This window comes from Staurois parvus, unplaced genomic scaffold (assembly GCF_062004578.1).
Source record: "Staurois parvus isolate SC_StPar_1 unplaced genomic scaffold, SC_StPar_1.0 ptg000073l, whole genome shotgun sequence".
In the NCBI taxonomy this organism is placed as follows: Eukaryota; Metazoa; Chordata; class Amphibia; order Anura; family Ranidae; genus Staurois; species Staurois parvus.
In genome coordinates, this window is record NW_028317869.1 from 402,168 (window position 1) to 417,263 (window position 15,096).

Sequence of the window (15,096 nt, forward strand, 5' to 3'; positions counted from 1 at the left end):
AAGACAACCAACAGTCCAGAATCTAATGATTGTGACCTCCCATTCCACGCCATCAGGACATTTCATAGTAAAGGCCTGGAATAGCACTGGGGAAAAGGTAGCCTACTTCCCAAGAACCTCGGGTAAAATCCAATGAAGGAAACCTTACCAGTGACCTGGCCAAAGTCACCTGAGCCTACCCGGGAGGAAGAACCACTCTCACCTGGGCAGACTTCAGGGACAGGTCCCAAAATTCCAATCAGGAGTAACAAATGGAGAACCCAACCAATCTCTGAGTGGGCATCAGGGGAGACTCATGGAGGAGGATTTACTAAAACTGGTGCAGCTGTGCATAGTAACCAATCAACTTCTAGGTTTTACTGTCAAAGCTTTATTGAACAAGCTAAAATTAGAAGCTGATTGGTCACTATGGACAGCTGCACCAGATTATGTGTACGCCAGTTTAAGTAAATCCCCTCCCAGTATGTTCCAAGAAAAGAGTAGAGAAGTCATCCATTTACCCTGCAATAGGAATACCCAGAGTCCATTAAAAGACCCAGAATCAGAGCCAAGACCCTAGTGAACCTCTGGGAATCAGGAATTGTGGACAGGTCAAACAGTAAGGACACAAACAGGAGATAACATTCCTCCATCATAAATGTCAGGGACCTCTGGAAAAGGAAAGAAACAGGAAGTTGGCCCCCTTTATGTCCACCGATGCCCGGAAGACTCCCAGCTGAAGAGAGCGTATCACTAGATACTAAATTCCATCTAGAACTTCCACTCATGAAGAGAGCTGTCACAATGACTTCAGATCCAGAATGAGAATCTGAATCTCCTCTCCTTTAGGCGCACCCTGAAAACTCATCTCTTCAGGGAAGCTTACCCCACCCCCTGCTAACTTGCCGACCTCCTCCACTCTTCCTACCACTCCATCCCCCACAGCTATCTCCTCCTGTGCCACCATCCCCTCCCTCCTAGATTGTAAGCTGGAAAGAGCAGGGCCCTCAATCCCCTCATGTTTTGCATTGTATTGGTATTGTTCTGTCACATGTTCTGTCCCCCTTTGTAATGTACAGCGCTGAGCGAACTATTGGCACTTTATAAATACTGTATAATAATAATAATGAGATGACCATCACCGTTTGGTATTGAAACCATAGAAGGTTTGAGCCTAAAGTAGGAACCTCTTGTCCTCTGTGAAATCACTCCCTGAAACAAATGAAGATCACGAGTTTGTGAAGGAGCAAATCTGTTATGCAGAATGAAGGGAAAGGTGAGGAGCAGAAAGGCTCAGAATTCCAACTCATAGTCGGGCCCCACCATGCTCAGGTGAGTGGAGTGGAGGTGCCTCTTCAACTGAAGTCTCTTGTTTAGCTGGAGTGAATTCTCAGGACTCCTAATGGAAATGGGGACTGCAGAGGAAAGCATGAAACTTGAGAGCAGCAATGGAAACATTTTGTTGAAGTAGAAGGAGCAGCAAATTGTTGGAAATGTGAGCTTTCCCTACCCCCTGACAGCACCAGAGTGGCCCCTCTTCCCGATAACTTCTGAATAGAGTAACTTTTGGTTGAGATCAGAGATTGCCGGCTCTACTGGAAGCATACACCCTCTCTGAGTGAACTCGCTCTCCCTGGGGCATTGCAGAGTCCATGAAGAAGTCTTTCCTTGACCCACTTCCAGTATAAAATGTCATCTGCCTCTTGCTTCCTCCATCAGGTCCCTTCCATAACAAGGAGAGAGGTGAAAGGGAACACATGTGTTTGTGACCTAAAAGGTCCAACCGGCACCAATCCCAAATGCTATGCTATCCCTTAACCAAGCAAATATAGATTCTTCCATAATCACACAGGAATCGGAGGCAAGATATCCCTAGAGGTTGCAGAAATACCTGATAGGTGATTAGAGTCAGAGTCCCAAAAAGGAGACCTTGACCCGACCTTTCTGCCATCTAGTAGGCCCTGCTGATCCATATAGTAGGACTGACAATCCAGCGATCCTGGTCCGCTGAGAAGGCACTGTGCCCTGGTTACCCCAGTTGATCACTCACCCAGCCTACCAGTGCCCATAGCCACTCCCAATCATGAAGGTGTGTGCTGGTGCTGCCCCCAAGAACCTTGTGACCAGTCATTGTGTCTACCTGTAGGAGTCATCCAGGCTGCAACCATGTACATCTGGGGTGTGTGGGCCTGTGGGGGAGAACACTGCCAGCTGCTTACAGCATTTGGAGACTCTCCATGAATAGTCTGCATGTATGGATGTGCCGCCTGACATGTAAACAGGCACAAGCACCACCTCACTTCTGTCATCCTCACCTACACTGCATGTATACGCTTGCAGCCCAACGTCCAGACAAGGTGGAGGACAAAGAACTTCGACTACCACAGTAGATGCCAAAAGTCTGCCGGGCCTTTCAGAGCACCACTTCCACTATGTAGTGATCCTGAGACCTGGGGAGGCACCTAACAATGCAAGAGGGTAGCGCCATCTAGTGTTCATGAATTGGCAATAGTACAGCAGTGCCTCATTATTGCCACTAGATGGAGATGATGACTATAGGAAATCACTATATGAAATAAAATACGGCCAATATTCATCATGCCTAGGCAAAGGTGTGTCATATTCATTCAACAAGTAAAAAAAAAAAAGCCTGTAAATAGTTACGAAAGTTAACACCACAAACTGTACTCAGCCAATGACAGGGCAGGACTCCATTTTTATTCTTCTCCTGCCATCAATGGCCAACCCGGTCCCACACTTCATCCATGTCTTTGGTGACCTCTGATCTCCTTATGGACTGTTTCTTCCATGATAAAGATCATCCATGGAGTATATCTGAGGTGTATATCAGGGTGTGCTTCTTCCCAACGAGAGCTGGGATGTCCAGCAACATTCATCTAGAAGACAGTTCCCGCACTCAAGGCACTACTACACCTCCAGGGTTGTGTGGGATCCCTGATGTACAAAAAGACAGGACTTTAGTGAAGAACATTTCCATCACTCAGGACAGGAAAGTGGCTTCTCCCCTGTGTGAGATCTCTGATGTCTGTAAAGATTGGACATATCTGAAAAACATTTCCCGCACTCAGGACAGGAATATGGCTTCTCTCCTGTGTGACACCTTTGATGTTTGCAAAGACTGAACTTGTCTGAAAAACATTTCCCGCACTCAGGACAGGAATATGGCTGCTCCCCCGTGTGAGATCTCTGATGTGTATAAAGATTAGACTTTACTGAAAAACATTTCTCGCACACAGGACAGGAATATGGCTTTTCTCCTGTGTGAGATTTCTGATGTTTGTGCAGATGGCTGTAAAGATTGGACTTCACTGAAAAACATTTCCCGCACTCAGGACAGGAATACGGCTTTTCTCCTGTGTGAGATCTTTTATGCACATTAAGATGGAATTTAGAAAAGAAAATCTTCCCGCACTCAGTACAGGAGAAGCTCTTCCCTGTTGGAAGGCCGGCCCGGTCCCGCACAGTCTGAGGTTCCTCAGGATACGAGGAATCCGATGGTCCATCTACACTGGGTGGTGCCGGATGGACATTGGAGGGAGCCGGGTTTTCTCCTGGACTATACTGTGTGATGTCCTCATCTTCTACTTTCCAGTCTGGAGACAAAGTGAGACAATCCTCGGAGGTTTTCCTCATCTCCCGGCCATGGACTAAAATACAAAGACAAAGAGGATTACTAGACAGGAGCTGATTGGTTCCCCCAAACCAGGACTCCGCCCACATCAGGCAGCTTGGTCTCTGAGGAGCTTACAATTCCACCCTCAAGGGAACTAGGAAATGGCTCCTCTGATCTCCTACCAGGTCATTTCTTTATTCATGGACCTTAGTCAGAGAGTGAGGAAACAACCAGAACTGATACATAAATTGTGTCTGCAGCACAGAGAAGGAAGATTATCCGAGAGAAATCCAGGAATACAGGACGGGGAACACAGCTCAGGAAAGTGACCAGGGGATTACAGGCTGATATCACCCAGTCCCCGCCCTACTCTGGACCAATCAGTGAGCAGTATGGGTGGAGGAATGGATTTAGTGTTCATGACCCACCTGTGCTGATCTCTGTAGGAGTGTCCTCCTCTATAAATGTCCCCGTTATTCCATCCTCCTCCATAGACTGCTGATCATCCCTCACATACGCCTCTTCTTCTTCTGCTTTCACCTCAACTTTTATATCTATCAGATCTTCAACCTAAACCAAGAGAATATAACATCTATAAGACATAAGCTTTAATATTGTTACATCACATAAAAACTCCACACATTGTCTCTATGAGTCCATGTTCTAGATGCTCCATCCCACCAACCTTGTAATAGTGAGGGATGGTGTGACCTTCCTGTGTGGAATCCCGGGAATACAGAGGACGGGGACATCTCTCTGGTGGGTTCCTGGTATTAGGTGGCTCCATCATATCCTTGTGTCCTTCTGAAAACTCCTCCATCACTCCATACTCCTCATCCTCCTCTTTATACTCTTCTTTAACATCAATATTCTCATCCCCGAGGATTCCACTCTGAAAGATATAATAAAACATTCATTGTAACAAACATGCTGTGTATAAATCACAACTACCAATAATTGTCATCATCTACCTGATGATGGTGAGGGATGGTGTGACCTTCCTGTGTGGAATCCCGGGAATACAGAGGACGGGGACATCTCTCTGGTGGGTTCCCATGACTGGATCCATCTACCTGATGATGGTGAGGGATGGTGTGACCTTCCTGTGTGGAATCCCGGGAATACAGAGGACGGGGACATCTCTCTGGTGGGTTCCCATGACTGGATCCATCTGTAGGAAACACACACACTGACTGAATCCATTGTTTCTATGTGTTTATCAGATGATGGGGGATCTAGGTGGATCCTCCGTACTGCTCTCTCCTTTACAATAAAGTCTCCTCTTACCCGGTGATGTGAGGGGCGGCTGATTGTCCATCATGACGTCCTTGTAGAGATCCTTGTGTCCTTCTAAATACTCCCACTCCTCCATGGAGAAATAGACAGTGACACCCTGACACCTTATAGGAACCTGACACACACAATGATACAGTCACCATCCAGACACATCCCTTGTCTGTTACTGGAGAATGTCCCAGAATTCCCGGCACCGCTCACCTCTCCTGTCAGCAGCTCAGTGATCTCTCTGGTGACTTCTAGAATCTTCTTCTTCTTTCTCTCTTCTATCAGGGAGGGAGGTGGAGGCAATGTGATGTCATATGATCTCCAGACTTCACAGGAGGAAAACTCTACATCTGAACACAAAGAGTCACATCAAATGATATTCCCAGAATCCTCCTCACCTCTCCATTCAGGTCTGTGTTTTAGTGAAGCCCCACTTCAGGCTGAGGTAAAAGGAATTCTGACATCATTACATAAAATGAAGGATCAACAGTTCTGCTTTGGTTTTGAGGATGTAAAGGGTCCGCCCACATCCTAAGAGTACTGGATAAAAAGAAAAAAGAACTGGATTGAGGGAGATTGGGAGGAGGAGCTGTGAGATCAGTGTGATGTCATAGGATTCTCTGACTCCGGATGGAGGGACACTGGGAGGGGGAGCTGTGAGGTCAGTGTGATGTCATAGGATTCTCTGACTCTGGTTGGAAGGACATTGGGAGGAGGAGCTGTGAGGTCAGTGTGATGTCATAGGATTCTCTGACTCCAGACGGAGGGACATTGGGAGGGGGAGCTGTTAGGTCAGTGTGACGTCATAGGATTCTCTGACTCTGGATGGAGGGACACTGGGAGGGGGAGCTGCGAGGTCAGTGTGACGTCATAGGATTATCTGACTCCGGATGGAGGGACACTGGGAGGGGGAGCTGTGAGGTCAGTGTGACGTCATAGGATTCTCTGACTCCGGATGGAGGGACACTGGGAGGGGGAGCTGTGAGGTCAGTGTGATGTCATAGGATTCTCTGACTCTGATTGGAGGGACATTGGGAGGGGGAGCTGTGAGGTCAGTGTGACGTCATAGAATTCTCTGACTCCGGATGGAGGGACATTGGGAGGGGGAGCTGTGAGGTCAGTGTGATGTCATAGGATTCTCTGACTCCGGATGGAGGGACACTGGGAGGGGGAGCTGTGAGGTCAGTGTGATGTCATAGGATTCTCTGACTCTGGATGGAGGGACATTGGGAGGAGGAGCTGTGAGGTCAGAGTGATGTCATAGGATTCTCTGACTCTGGATGGAAGGACATTGGTAGGAGGAGCTGTGAGGTCAGTGTGATGTCATAGGATTCTCTGACTCTGGATGGAGGGACATTGGGAGGAGGTGCTGTGGGGGGCGCTCTGTGAGGTTTCTGTACATTGCTCCCAGGTGCATCCCACCTCTCCAAACATGAAAGATGAACTTTGTCTTTGGGCTTTTCCAGGACACATCATATTTCTCAGATCTCCATGTACTCCAGAGACTTTACTGATCACATTGTAGGATGAATATCTGAGACTGGGATCATTATGGAGAAATATGCTTTCAGGACATTTACTACAAATGACATTTTTCTCTCTTTCTTCCTATTTGAATCTTATAAAACAAAGACATAGATATTCCAATCCCCCTAAATATCCCCCCATCCCCCGCCTCTAACTAAAGTCATAAAATCCATTAGTATAGACTGATGAGGTGAGAAGGTGACACCTCTCCACAATGAGGAGAATGTTCCGGCCCCGGAAGTGGGGGAATGTTCTGCCCCTGAAGGGGTTCATCTGGGTTCCCACACTATATATGTGTGTATCATCATCTGCTGGAGATAAAAGATGTCACAGTGACTATGGAGGAAGAGGACGGACGTGACTATGGAGGAAGAGGACGGATGTGACTGTGGAGGAAGAGGACGGACGTGACTATGTAGGAAGAGGACAGACATGACTATGGAGGAAGAGGACAGACGTGACTATGGAGGAAGAGGACGGACATGACTATGGAGGAAGAGGATGGACATTATGGGGGTTACTGGGTGTAAATAGGAAATAACATCTTATTACCTCCTCTGCTGCCACTTCCACCGTCTACTCTGATTCCTCCTGACTCAGCTCTCACTCAGATCTTACTATTTATTCCTGACATCACTTCCTGTCTGTGCCTGACATCACTTCCTGTCTATACCTGACATCAATTCCTGTCTGTCTTCCATAGAGACTTCCTGTCTGGGTAGAAGTGAGATCCCCACCTTGTGGAGCTCAGAGGAACTGCAGCCCCGAGAAGCGTCTGGTAGTGTGACCCCGGCCTTGTGCTGGGTGTGTATGGACTGTAGATCCTTATAGAGGGGTCACCTCCACTCCCACCAAGGAGGACAGAAATATATGACTGCCTAGTCCAGCCTTTCTCAGCCAGGGTTCCTCCAAAGGTTTCTAGGGGCTCCTTCAGCAATGAACAATTCCTGTCTCTTAGTAACAAATGGCATCAATGATCTGTAAAATCCATTTCTTGGAATACATCACAGGACACGAAGCATCTTTATAAATCCTTCCTAACACTGTTATGCCCACCTACAGGTGATCGGACATTGGCCAACAATAGACAGGACGTCCCCTTGTAGAGCAGATCTCCGACATAGGAAAGGTTTGTAGCAAGCCATAGCCCATAACAGGAGGGGACGGATCTCTGGGATTCCTGAGGGACTCCAAGAAATGGATTTTACAGGTAAACCAAAAAATGTCATTTTCTTTGTCGCACATCACAGGACACAGAACATCTTTTACATTCCTTACTAACAGGGATGTCCCACCTAGAACATGAGGGGAGGACAACAAGCCAACAGGTCCCAAAAACAACCAGAAATAGGAAAGAACCTCATGCAGCTGCCTGCAAAAACCAATGTGTCCAAAGGGAAGTGTCCTTAGTGACTCTAACATCCACCTGGTAACATCATAAAGAGTGCACCGAAGACCAGGTAGAGGCTTCACCAACATGATACACTGAAGGTAGGTAGTGTCATCCCTTATAAAGGGGGAACCTGTCCTTTCATACTGGAAACTGGAGCAACAAGCCGACAAATTCAGGGAATAAACATAGACATGGAAGCTGCGGGATCCTTCTATTCGGTCCTCAGGAGCCACAAAGAGAAATCCTGTTGCCAAATTGCGGCTGTCAACTACAGGTAACCTGATAGACAAACAAATACCCAACGTGATAAAAACCTATTCCCCCAGTTACTGAGCCTGAGGGTAAAGGGAGGTAATACGCTGTCCTGGCTGAGATGAGGGTAAAGGGAGGTAATACGCTGTCCCGGCTGAGATGAGGGTAAAGGGAGGTAATACGCCGTCCCGGCTGAGATGAGGGTAAAGGGAGGTAATACGCCGTCCCGGCTGAGATGAGGGTAAAGGAAGGTAATACGCCGTCCCGGCTGAGATGAGGGTAAAGGAAGGTAATACGCCGTCCCGGCTGAGATGAGGGTAAAGGGAGGTAATATGCTGTCCCGGCTGAGATGAGGGTAAAGGAAGGTAATACGCTGTCCCGGCTGAGATGAGGGTAAAGGAAGGTAATACGCCGTCCCGGCTGAGATGAGGGTAAAGGAAGGTAATACGCTGTCCCGGCTGAGATGAGGGTAAAGGGAGGTAATACTCTGTCCCAGCTGAGATGAGGGTAAAGGAAGGTAATACGCTGTCCCGGCTGAGATGAGGGTAAAGGGAGGTAATACTCTGTCCCGGCTGAGATGAGGGTAAAGGAAGGTAATACGCTGTCCCGGCTGAGATGAGGGTAAAGGAAGGTAATACGCTGTCCCGGCTGAGATGAGGGTAAAGGAAGGTAATACTCTGTCCCGGCTGAGATGAGGGTAAAGGAAGGTAATACGCTGTCCCGGCTGAGATGAGGGTAAAGGGAGGTAATACGCCGTCCCGGCTGAGATGAGGGTAAAGGGAGGTAATACACGGTCCTGGCTGAGATGAAAAGGTTGAAACCCCTTTAGGTTAAAAAAAATAATAAATAAAAAGCTAAGGTAAAAAAGCCATCTTTGTGAAAGAACAAAGGATACAAAAGGAAAGTCCTGAATGGGCTCAAACAGAGAATTCTGTAAAAACAGAAAGAGATCCCATAGAAACAATGACAGGCTGACCGGAGGAACAACATGCATGACATCTAGTACCAACGCATGCAACTAGAAAGTGTAATGCAATCAGCCCCTGAAAGAAGAGACTGCCAAGGCTGAAATCTGACTCTTGATTATACACAAGGCCAGGCACACATTCACCCCCCACCCCAAGAAGGAAACCAAGACACGGACCAAAACAAGGAGGAAACCTCTTAGGTCAACAAAACACAAAATATGATTGTAAAGACCTGCAGGAAGTCTCCCTAATTTAGAATTCCTAGTCTTCAAAAGAGCAGAAACAACAAAAGGCCTAGGTACTTCTGTCTCTCAAAACCCTTTTGGCTGCAATAGTCAATCCAGTATGCCCACTGACACCATAAGGCTGTAAAAATCAGGCTTTGTAACAGCAGGGCTTGACTATCTGGAGATCCAAGGACTTGTGTAGAATCAAAGAAAAAACATGAAACATGAAGTAAGGAGGGGAAAGGTTCCAAAATTCTAAGGCTTGGTTCACACTGCAATGAACAGCTGCTGGTCTTTTCCGCTCAGCCTTTGGGCTGGGTACATTTCCCTTGCCGTACCATCTGGTAGCCTGGTATATGAGGGATTCCTAGATCACAGGTGATGAGAGAAGTCCATATAGTAAGAATCCAAATCCACGGCACCGCTCCTACCCTGCACCTCCTAATGGACCATCCAGGTGATAGCACTTGTAGCCCGTCTCTTCTCCAACATGAAATTATGAATAGGAACAAAAAGATGAAGAGCTGCACTCTGCAATTAATAATTGTAATTAGCTCCCTCTTAATATTTCTTTCTGCTCATGACGACATAACTCCATACACATGATCTCCACCTGAAAAACCAAACTCCCAAAATATGTTTCACCCCAAAAGGGCTCGCTCACATAGAGTAGGGTTGGGGCCACTCTATCCTTGTGAACGAGCCCATTGGGGTGACACACAGAATAAAATATGAAGAATGGGCTGATTACGGAGTGTGACTCTTCATCTTCTTGTAGACGGTATAGTCACAGATGAGAACACAGGAGACCAAGTCCATATCTCATGCTTCCTAATTTATAGAGATAAGTATGTGGGCTCTAACCCTATCCAATCACCTCTGGGGGGTGTTCCCTCCTCAGCCCTGGGGTTGGCTCTGTCTTCTGAAGGTGCCATGGGCTACATGGACTCACCGTTTCTGGTGTCTGGGTTGGCGATGTGATTTCCAACACCATTGCTTCAGCCTGATCACAACATATTCATTCACAGCATGGCTGTCATGAGCAGACCCCATAGAACCATGTTGGGGCCCCTCTGGGATTCTGTACTCCTGACACATACCATTTTATATAAGAAGGACAATCCTTTGCAGCCAGTGGGGAGCCCAATGTGCACAAATCTCTTCTCCCCACTGGGGTCGTAGTCAGCACATCAAAATATTTCCTTTGACGCTCAGTGAGGTGACAGATCATTCATCCGTATCTATGTCTACAGGGATGTCAGATCATTATTGCCATCTAGGTGTTCATTCCTCCAATCTTCACACTCCAGAGCCAACTATTCCGATTTTTATATTGGAACCATTTGTCCTCTACTGACCACTAAATGAAGAGAACACTGTATCTGTAATACTGAACATTGAATTCCAGGAATATCTGTCATATCATGCCACCTTTACAGGGTATGTTACATCCCAACCATTGCTGGTGTTTTCCATGTCTATGGTCACCTTACAGAGAGTATCTGAGATATGTTCCTGAAGGTCCTGCCAACATTCCATACCAGACCCTTATCTGAGCATGCAGGCCAGGCCATGAAACAGGTGGGGAGGGGGTGTATTTCCTGCCTCTTGAACCATACCAGGTGACATGACTTCAACATGGAGGGGTAACTTTCCGGGGGAGTGACAAGGACAAGGGTCTCTTCCTCTTACATATACCTGTATTTATTCACAAAAATGTAAATTGTAAGAAACAAAATTTAAAAAAATGTCCTATGCTGTACATCAATGTCAATCATGAAGTCTGATGCCCTTCAAAAGAAAAAAATCTGATCTAATATGAGGATCGGGGCCATTTCTCAACTGGAGTTCCTTGTATCCATATAAGAGATGTGTGACAGGACTAAATCTGCAATTACATTTTACTGCAAAATCAAAGGGGCCAAAATTGTTCTCCCCTGAGCAGTCATATATTTCTGACCCCCTTGGTGGGAGTGGAGGTGACCCCTCTATAAGGATCTACAGTCCATACACACCCAGCACAAGGCCGGGGTCACACTACCAGACCCTTCTTGGGGCTGCAGTTCCTCTGAGCTCCACAAGGTGGGGATCTCACTTCTACCCAGACAGGAAGTCTCTATGGAAGACAGAAAGGAAGTGATGTCAGGTGCAGACAGGAAGTAGATGGGAGATGTTGATGGAAGTGGCAGCAGAGGAGGTAATAAGATGTTATGTTCTATTTACACCCAGTAACCCCCCGTTATGTCCGTCCTCTTCCTCCATAGTCATGTCCGTCCTCTTCCTCCATAGTCATGTCCGTCCTCTTCCTCCATAGTCACTGTGATGTCTTTTATCTTCAGCAGATGATGATACACCCATATATATTACTATCCTACTAAGTGACATATTGGCATGGATGTCACTCCACTTCCTCAAACTCAATCTTTCCAAAACTGAGCTCTTAGTATTCCCCCCAGCCCGTGCCCCCTCCCCTGACTTCTCCATCAAGATCAATAATACACTCATCAGTCCCTCCCTCATGCCAGGGTACTAGGTGTAATCCTAGACTCCCATCTGTCCTTTCAGTCCCAAATCCAATCACTGTCCTAATCTTGTAGACTTCACCTCCACAACATCTCCAAGATACGCCATTCCTAACCTCGGAAACCACTAAGCAATTTATTCACTCCCTTGTTATATCTCGCCTTGACTATTGCAACTCCCTCCTCATTGGCTGACCTCATCGCAGGCTATCCCCTCTTCAGTCTATCATGAATGCTGCTGCCAGACTCATCCACCTTACTAACCGTTCTGTATCTGCCAATCCCTCCACTGGCCTCCATTCAGTGTCTTCCATCCCTCTCTGCCAATCCCTCCACTGGCCTCCATTCAGTGTCCTCCTCCCCTCTCTGCCAATTCCTTCACTGGCCTCCATTCAGTGTCCTCCACCCCTCTCTGCCAATCCCTCCACTGGCCTCCATTCAGTGTCCTCCACCCCTCTCTGCCAATCCCTCCACTGGCCTCCATTCAGTGTCCTCCACCCCTCTCTGCCAATCCCTTCACTGGCCTCCATTCAGTGTCCTCCACCCCTCTCTGCCAATCCATCCACTGGCTTCCCATTGCCCAACAGAAAAAATTCAAAACATTAACAATAACATATAAAGCCATTTATAACTCTCTTGTCTCTAAATATCACCCAAACCATACTCTCTGCTTCTCACAAGACCTTCTACTCTCTAGCTCCCAGTCCATCCCCCACAGTTACTACCTATTGTACCACTAGCCCCTCCCTCCTAGATTGTAAGCTCCCAGGATCAGAGCCCTCCTAAGCCTCTTGTATTGAACTGTATTGTTGCTGTATTGTCTCCCGTTATATTGTAAAACTGTTGGCGCCATAAATCCTGTATAATAATAATAATATATAGTGTGGGAACCCAGATGAACCCCTTCAGGGGGAGGAGTTGATGATAATATATTTGCTCCCAAAGCTGGCCTACATGGTTCAGTTTTATCGTTCAGCCAGCGGGATGACCATAAAAACTGAAGTGATTCCCCCATCCACACATTGGAGGTGGATGGGGGAATCCTCCCCACTGCACTCTTGTATTCTGACAATGGGGGGACTCCTCCGCTCTCAGAATACACAGATCAGCACTGAAGCTATTGGCTGCAGCCGCTGGGGGAGTGGCTTTTATCCGGCAGTGGCCACACATGGATGGAAATGTGAGCGATCCCTGCTGAACCAGCTGAATTTCCATGGATCTATGGTCACCTTCAGTGACTTCCTCCCCTCCCCCTCATCTCCTTCATGATGGATGTCATGCTGAGATCATCTCCCATTGGCTGAGCAATATTCTCATTTGTCTCTCAGCTCCTTTTTGCTATTCCTCGTCCTGCCTGTTGTTTCCTTGGATTGATTTTCTGTGTAGTGACCCCTCTGGTGTGCACACCGACTACTAGTGTCATGAACTGCCCTATTGCACGTCGAGACTACCCTTACTTGAACCGCCCCGTGGTGTGCCCAGAGTATAGCTACCTGTGATGCCCCTGAGTGCTTGAGCCATCGCTACCCGTTGAGTCTCCGTGAGCCCGATGTCCCTAGAAAGCTGGGTGGGAGCTGTGCTAGGCCAAACTCCACAACTAGAGTCCCGATGAGTCCCCGTGAGCCCAATGTCCCTAAAAAGCTGGGTGGGAGCTGTGCTAGGCCAAACTCCACAACTAGAGTCCCGTTGAGTCCCCGTGAGCCCAATGTCCCTAAAAAGCTGGGTGGGAGCTGTGCTAGGCCAGATTCCACAGCTAGAGTCCCGTTGAGTCCCCGTGAGCCCGATGTCCCTAGAAAGCTGGGTGGGTGCTGTGCTAGGCCAAACTCCACAACTAGAGTCCCGTTGAGTCCCCGTGAGCCCAATGTCCCTAGAAAGCTGGGTGGGTGCTGTGCTAGGCCAGATTCCACAGCTGGAATCCCATTGAGTCCCCGTGAGCTGTTGTCCCTAGTACGTTGTGTAGGAGCTGTGTTGAGGCCAAATGCCACAGCCAAGTTCCCGTTGAGTCCCTGTGAGCCCGCTTACCGTGGGTGTCCCTATGAGCCACATGTTGCGGAGTGCCATGAACTGTCCGGATTGAGTGTCTTTCAGAGTTCAGTAAAGTTTTTGTGTGTTCCCCGTCTTCTTTGTGTGTTCTGTCCTGCCTACGCTTCCGTCACAGGGAGCTCTGGAGACAATTGTCTGCTATTTACACTCCGTTCCTCCGCACGTCACCTGATCACATGACAGCTTACTTCCACAGATTCCGGACAGATTTCTGGATGGTAAAGGTCAAAGTTCACTCTTCAGTTTAGGAGAGGTAGGACGCACCCAGGAACTAGGATTTGGTTTGTATGGGAGCTCCATATAGAGGACCCCTCAAATCTCCCCATCCAAATGTCCCTCCATCCGGAGTCAGAGAATCCCATAACATCACACTGACCTCAAAGCTCCTCCCAATATCCCTCCATCCGGAGTCAGAGAATCCTATGACATCACACTGACCTCACAGCTCCTCCTCCCAATGTCCCTCCATCCAGAGTCAGAGAATCCTATGACATCACACTGACCTCACAGCTCCTCCTCCCAATGTCCCTCCATCCAGAGTCAGAGAATCCTATGACATCACACTAACCTCACAGCTCCTCCTCCCAATGTCCCTCCATCCAGAGTCAGAGAATCCTATGACATCACACTGACCTCACAGCTCCTCCTCCCAATGTCCCTCCATCCAGAGTCAGAGAATCCTATGACATCACACTGACCTCACAGCTCCCCCCCCCAATGTCCCTCCATCCAGAGTCAGATAATCCTATGACATCATACTTACCTCACAGCTCCTCCTCCCAAAGTCCCTCCATCTGGCTTTTTAAGTGTTCTTGCAGGGCGACCACTTCCTGTTATCTCACATATATATTCTTATTATTATAGCCAAATTTACCCCCCTAACTCCTCCCACAGTTGTTACACTACATACACAGTAATATACCGAACGTGCGGATTGTTCCCGATTGGTGTGCTATTACTTTGTGGAACGTTTTGCCGAACGGTTCACAAAATATCGCCGTATTTGTGGTGAAATTGGTCCCATAGGAATGAATGGCGGAATGTTCAAAACTAGAGTGGGAGCTGAAAATTCAGGACATGATTTTTCACAGTTACTCCAGCCATTCCAACCACACAACAGTTACTCCGCCCACTCCACCCAGTTACTCCACCCCCTCTAGTTGGCAAGAACACTTCACACAATTTCCCCAGAAATTGTAGCTTTTCTAGTTTTTATGCTCTTAGGATGTCAGCAGGTACTTGTTATTCTCACTAACACAGTGGGACT

General features: G+C 47.6%; 2 protein-coding genes across 2 annotated transcripts in view; one reads left to right on the forward strand and one right to left on the reverse strand.

Moving 5' to 3' along the window:
* Window positions 1-15,096, forward strand: part of LOC149469341 (uncharacterized) — a 293,469-nt gene that overhangs the window by 192,567 nt on the left and 85,806 nt on the right. The window lies entirely within an intron of this gene.
* LOC149469346 (uncharacterized) lies at window positions 2,676-7,057 on the reverse strand. The gene is made up of 4 exons (XM_089669354.1): window positions 6,977-7,057; window positions 5,111-5,247; window positions 4,901-5,024; window positions 2,676-3,647 (listed from the first exon to the last, which is right to left on the reverse strand). Exons 3-4 carry the CDS (start codon window positions 4,983-4,985, stop codon window positions 2,977-2,979), a joined length of 756 nt encoding a protein of 251 aa, XP_089525480.1. The 5' UTR covers window positions 4,986-5,024; window positions 5,111-5,247; window positions 6,977-7,057; the 3' UTR covers window positions 2,676-2,976.